Source organism: Mus pahari, chromosome 19, assembly GCF_900095145.1.
Source record: "Mus pahari chromosome 19, PAHARI_EIJ_v1.1, whole genome shotgun sequence".
In the NCBI taxonomy this organism is placed as follows: Eukaryota; Metazoa; Chordata; class Mammalia; order Rodentia; family Muridae; genus Mus; species Mus pahari.
The window spans coordinates 43,945,649-43,952,553 of NC_034608.1; the positions used below are offsets into that span (position 1 = coordinate 43,945,649).

The 6,905-nt window shown below is 44.7% G+C and overlaps 1 protein-coding gene across 2 annotated transcripts in view; it reads right to left on the reverse strand.

Annotated features, from left to right (window-relative positions):
* Hook3 (hook microtubule tethering protein 3) overlaps nt 1–6,786 on the reverse strand; it is a 90,222-nt gene extending 83,436 nt beyond the window's left edge. For both annotated transcript variants that reach the window (XM_021218751.2, XM_021218750.2), the window contains exon 1: nt 6,511–6,786. In XM_021218751.2, coding sequence (XP_021074410.1) covers nt 6,511–6,567 — 57 coding nt within the window. In that variant the 5' untranslated portion in view covers nt 6,568–6,786. The remainder of the gene's footprint in view (nt 1–6,510) is intronic.
* Nucleotides 6,787–6,905: the final 119 nt, after the last annotated feature.

Genomic DNA, 6,905 nt, shown 5'->3' on the forward strand with positions numbered 1-6,905 from the left:
CACCTTTAATCCCAGCACTTGGGGGGCAGAGGCAGGAGGATTTCTGAGTTAGAGGCCAGCCTGGTCTACAGAGTGAGTTCCAGGACAGCCAGGGCTACACAGAGAAACCCTGTCTCAAAAAACCAAAAACCAAAAACCAAAACCAAAACAAACAAACAAAAAAACCAAGACTAGAAGGGTATTAATATTAGTGGTTTCCAAACCTAGGTGTGCATTCAATCATCTAGAAAGTTTTTATTTTTGAGACATATTTCTTAGCTCCACCAAGTGAATCATATATAATCACCACATTATGTTTAGGAAGCTAAAATCTCTGAATCTCTCAGTCTCTCAATCTCTCTCAATCTCAATCTCTCTCTCTCTCTCTCTCTCTCTCTCTCTCTCTCTCTCTCTCTNTCTCTCTCTCTCTCTCTCTCTCTCTCTCTCTCTCTCTCTCTCTCTCTCTTTCTCTGTGTGTTTGTGTGTGTGTTCCTGGGAGATTGAACCCAGAGCCTTGTACATGCTAGGTTAAAAACTCAACTACAGCTGGGTGGTGGTGGCGCATGCCTTTAATCCCAGCACTTGGAAGAGAGAGGCAGGCGGATTTCTGAGTTTTGAGTTTGAGGCCAGCCTGGTCTACAGAGTGAGTTTCAGGACAGCTAGGGCTACACCTGTCTCGAAAAAACAAAAACAAAAACAAACAAACAAACCCCCCAAAACCAAACCACCTCAACTACAGAGCTATATTGCCATCTCATTTAAAATTCTGACTTTTTTTAACGTGTAGGAATGTTTTGCACAGATTATATGTCTGTGCACTATGTGCATGCAGTGCTTTTAGAGGCCATCATATCTTCTAAAACTAGAGTCACAGACAGCTGTGAGCTGAAATATCGGTACAGAACTGAATCTGTGTCCTCTGGAAGAGCAGCCAGTACTCTTAACTGCTGAGCAAGCTCTCCTGCCTTTTTTAAAATTTTCTGAAACAAGAGTCTTGCTAAGCTAATTAGCCTTGAACTCACTCTGTAGTTTCTACAAACTTTGAACTTGCAATCCTCCTGCCTCAGCCTTCCGGGTAGCTGAGACTATAGATCTGTGCAAATAAATTAATCTCTGTTAATCTATTTTAACAAATAATTCGTATGTACCTAGGCACTAATTTTAGAATCTGGAGACCTCAAGGTTAAGTAATTCAAGTTCTTTTCCCTTCTACGCCAAGCTGGGAATGGAACTCTGCCTCATCCATGCAAGGTCACCGGTCTAGTATTGAGTTACATTCCTACTCAGGATTACAAAACTGCATCTGGGGGCTGGAGAGATGGCTCAGCAGTTAAAAAACACCGACTATTCTTCCAGAGGTCCTGAGTTCAATCCCCAGCAACCACACAGTGGCTCACAACTATCTGTAATGGGATCTGATGCCCTCTTCTGGTGTGCCTGAAGAAAGCAATGGTGTACTCATACACATGAAATAAATAAATTAAATTAAAAAAAATGAAATTGCCTCTGGTCAGTCAGAAGAAACAACACAATAAAAGCAAATAGTTTCATGTCTTATTTTTATTTATCTAGAAGCAGAGTTTCATGTATCTGAGGATGACCTGAAACTCAATATCAAAGACAAGGATGACCTTAAACTCCCCAATCCTCCTGCCTCCGCCTCCTGACTTATAGGTGTGCATCACCACATATGGGTACACATTGCTAAAATAAGGCTCTGTGCAAGCTAGGCAAGTACTCTACAAACTGGGCTACATGCTTAGTCCACAGGAAAGAATTTTAAAGGAGTAATTTAACACTATCTGGTGTGTTGTCTGCTGCACCCCGACCCTTGCTCTTAGGACTAACAGCTAAATTTTCATTCTGATTTTTAAGACGGAGCTTCTAAACAATTATTTTCTGGTTTTAGCCCTTCAGGTGCATAAGTACTTATGAGAATTTGAGAACACTGACCTCTATAAACTTATCGACCTATCAGGTCTGAGTTGTAACATTTTAGGATAGTAATACAATAAAACAGAAAGATAACTGCACTTAACTATGTTAAAGCACAAATTCTATCTTGAGGGTCACAATTACTTCTTTAATTTCAAGAAGCTCTGAGAACGCATTCTATCTGCTCCCCAGTCCAGCAAAAGCACTAGGAGAGGAACGTGTGAGGTCACATAGACTCTGCAACTCTGGGGCAGTGGTTCTCTACCAGGAGGGATTTTGCTCCCTAGGAGTCTGGAATAGCAGAGTTAGCACTATTATTTTGTAAAAAGAAGACAGCAATGCTTCTACTAAATCCCCTAAAATACACAGTGCACCTAACAGTTACAAAGTTCAGTACAAAATATCAAATAGCAGTAAGCTTAAAGCCCCATTCTAAAGCAATAGTTCTCAAATGTTGCCTTGAGGTTACTTACTAACTACACATTGCCTGGGAGTATGTCAGATCCTGTCCCAGGCCTAGAAACTCTAGCCTCAGGGCCGAGGAAACTGGTTTGATAAAGGTTCCAGGTGATGTTGATCAGTAAGTATGTATGAGAACCACTGCTGGAGCCGGCAAGCGCCAAGGCACTCAGACTTTCCCCAGTGCTGTAAACCTTTGTATTTAGAAATGCCTTTATTCTCTCATAGAGGATCGAATCCGTTGCTAGGATGGAGTTAGGCAAAGGAGGGAAAGTGGAATGGGAGGGATTCTAAACACTAGTTTCATTCCACAGGCCCCCACATAATTAATATGAAAATAAGGACACCTAAGATGGCTGCAGCGTTCCACAGAAGTGAGCCACAGCTACGATTCTTTTCCCACTAGCTTTATGTCATCATCTGATAGCACTCCAGATTTTCTTTTTAAATGTTTTAAAACTAAAGTATATGTGTGTGAGTGTTTCACCTACATGTATGCGTATGCACCATGTGTATTCATGCCTGGTGCCCATGGAGGCTAGACAGGGTACTGGATCATCTAGAACTGGGGCTGTAGATGGTTTTGAGCCACTATGTGGGTTCTAGGAACTAAATAAATCAAGGTCCTCTGCAAGGGCAACCAACCCTCTTAACTGTGGAGCCACCTCTCCAGTCCCTCTAGATTCCTTCTCGTCTTCCCATTTTCTGGGTAACTGGTTGGAATTATATAGGTCAGTTGTACAGTTAAAGCACAACACCCCAGGTTTAATCCTCAGCACTGTTAAAACAAACAAATTAATTACTAAGACCTGGGAGAATGCAATCATTTTATCATGACTCACACAGAGTTCAAGAAACTGGGCTTGAGCAGTACTGGATTGGGTTACCCATCTTTGAGCTACTAGTCCTGGGGGGATCCCATGGGTCCATAAAAACAATACAGGCTATTGTCACTGGAATTAAGACCCTATTGCTAAAGACACCACATTCCTAAGCTATGGAAGATACAGAGAAATCAAGCTGGTATTGACCTGGAAGTTTCATCCCCACTGGCTAGCTTTCATAGTGCAGGATGGTGCTGTGTAGGCTGCTGGGAGAGAAAGTGAACAGTCTTACCCAGCTGTGAACCGTTCACACTACTGCAACAAATGGACTAGCAGATATATGGCCACTGATGTAATAGTGTCATCAGTGTATTGGAAGTATGCAATTGTTTTCTGATTGGATCTAAGGCCCACCCTATAAGACAGAATTCATGCTTTGTGTTGTTAATTGGGCCAAGAAGACAGACATGCTGGGTCACAGACCCTAGGAGAGAACCTACTATTTCTTTGCCAGATGGACCTAGTATCAAACTGCCTTCTAAATACTCACCTTTATACCCACTGAATAGCTCCGCTCCCAATCCTCCCAATAACCAGAGAAGCTTATTTCTGTAGTAGAGGGCAATTAATATGGAGACTCACAACTGATCAGTACAGAGAATAAGAAACTGTGGAGTGTGTTCAACACTAATAGCACATCTATATCACAGCCCTTCCTCCTAAGACTCAAGAGATCACTGCAGCAGAGGGGACAGAAAGACTAAGAACCAGAAGCTATGGAGTGCTGTACAGAAGTGTTTTCTGGATATGACAGGGATAGTGTACATAAGAATCCACAGTGGCTATGCTGAGGCTGTATGCCCAGAATCTGCACAAGAGCAAGTCAGCCAAAATTCTAGAATGTATGGAGAAGAGGTCATTTCTCTGAGAAGCTACTGGAGGCTGGAGGAGTCAGTCTGTTTTGTTCTGGGTGACAGTCCCTAGTAGGTTATCCCTCCTCCACAAGACGGATCTACCCACATAAATACTGGCAACACTAAACGGATTCAATAGGCTAAAAAGAAAAAAAAAAAAGTGTATGAACTTGTGGTATTGGAGGGAAGTAAATTTGACCAAAACACACACACACACACACACACACACACACGCACATACACAATTCTCGAATTAAAAAAAGAACCCAAATAGAAAGAACTCCTCTAAGTTATTCAATGCCCTCCACAAAAGGGCTGTGTGTGCACATATCCATTTATATGTGCACATATCCCCACACAAATAAATATTAATTTTTTAAAAAACTAAAATGATCATTGTTGAAAAGCAAACAGGTTGTTGAAATGGCTCAGTGGGTGAGGGTGCTTACACACCAATCTGGTGACTTGTGACCTGAGTTTGTTGATTGAAAAACATGGAAAGGGCATCAACTCCAAAAAGCTCACCACTGACATCCATATGCATATGCTGCCAATTGTGTCTATGTGCACACACCAGTTACACACAGGGTAATTTTTCAAAAGGGGACTGACAGATGTAATGCCATAGGTTCTTGTGTTATGTTTTGTTTACCCTATCAGGTAGAAATACATTTTGCTTCAAGGGGAAGGAAGAGGAGATAAGGTTTAATTTTTAAGCACATTCTGTTGAGCTAGTTTGTTTTATACTGACATAGCATGAAACATTTTCCATCCTTTCAAAAGTCTTCCCAGTTTAAAGAACAATTTGAAACTTGGCTGAGGTGTAGCTCTCTCGTGTAACCTATCGCCATTCTCTATTTGAAGCACAGCAGTGAAGTCTACCTTCAGGCTTGAAGTTGGAACTTACAGAGTATGTTAACTATGCACTATTTCCAGTGACCTGAAATTACAAGAACGATCTAGTACAAAACCAAACCATAAAGGTCTACAGTGTATAAAGGCACAGATTCATAACATACCCCGTTTATTAAAAAAAACAAAAACCTTAAAGCTGGGTGTAGTGATGCAGGCAGACTGCTACAAATTCAAGATCATAGTTTGAGGTCAAAATGGGCCACATAGCAAGATCCTATCTCAAATGCACACACATCTGTAGATTCTACTTTTTTTACATTTATTACAACCGACCTAAGTTAACAGTTCTCAAACTTCTCGGCAGTGTTCCTGCACAAAACAGTGATGACCACCTTCCAGAGATCTGAACCTCTAACCTAAGACACTGTTCAGTAGAATTCTTTGCTATTTGCATTTTACCTTTAAAGTGACTAAGACCAGGAGATGAATAGCTTAGTGGTAGAGCCTTCCCTTACAATGAAGGAGCCCCAAATACCAACATCTCCCCCAATATGCAAACAAAATTAACATGTGTCACAGTAGCCACTGTAAATGTATCTGGGTTCTTCTAAAAAGGACAGCTAACATTTTTAGCATTAAGTAAAATGAATGTTCCTGGTTTATCCCATGGCTCTGCATATATACCTGTACTCACCTCCAACCAGCATATGAAAACCAGAAACAAACATGGTTAACCGTTCAGCTAATGAAAAGGGCCGCGTAAGCCATGACTATTGACATTAAAATCCTGGATGTTTACTTGAAAATTCGATAACCTTAACCCTCATCAATTCCAAATCAGAATCTCATGGTGCTTTAAAAATGTGTTTCAGTTCCATTACGAAATCCCTCAAATTTTCCAGTTCCAAATTTTTATCCTCGGCTCCTTTTATAGGTACCATCACATCGTCTATAACAGTCAAAATGCATCTCGCGTTTTAAATGCTTTGCCTGTGAGTGATTCTTCATGTTTTGTCTATCCACCCTACCAATGTACTATTTTCCAATGGGCAGAGCTTCATCCATCTCTCAAGGGGCTACACTCCATCCTGGCTGAATGCTACAACAAAGGCGAGCAGCATCGTTTAACTAGGGGTCCCGAGTGCCTCTACCGGGCGCCCAGGCAGAACCGACGCTTTGGATCCCTGGAAGCTTGGGAGCGAAACGCCAGCGCCTCATCAAGGCAAACAGTCCTAATTACAGTGTCGCCTGCACCCCATCATTAGCCCCCACCGGGCAGGTTTCCTCTCGGACAGCAGCCAACATCTCAGGCCGGACAAGTTCCTCCTGGACCCTGGGCCCAGCCTGCCTGAGCCCGGCCGCTCCCTGCTGACCCTGACCCGGTCGCGGGGGTAGACGCGGCCGCACCGGCTCCTCAGCTCCGCCCGTCCCAAGTCCCGGATGTGACGGCAGGTCGCCCCGGGGCGCTCGCCCCCTCGGGACGAGCACCGGGGTCCGCGAAAAGGTGGCGGAGTTTTCCCACCGGCCCGCTGCCCACCACGTACCCAAGTGAGCAGGCTCTCGCACAGCTCCACCCGCTCCACAGACTCCACGTTAAACATCTTCCCGGGGTGGCCGCAGCGTCTCCCTTCAACCAACCAGAAGCCGCGGCCGCTCGGCTCGGGGTCGAGTCCGAAGGGGAGTCAGGCAGACCGACCGGGCGTCTGGCGGACCTTCTTCTCTTCCGTCCGGCCGCTCCCGGGGCGCGGACGCTGGCAATCGCTCCGCACTGTCACCAGCCCCTCCTTCCCTCGCTCGGGGCCGCGCGCTCCCTGGCGCGCACCCGGCGCCGCCAGCCCACGCCCTCTTGCGCGAGCGCCGCGCCGCGCCGCGTAGCGCCGAGTCCCCGGCCCGAGGGCCACTGCGCACGCTCGCGCTCGCTCAGCCCCGCCCCTAAAGG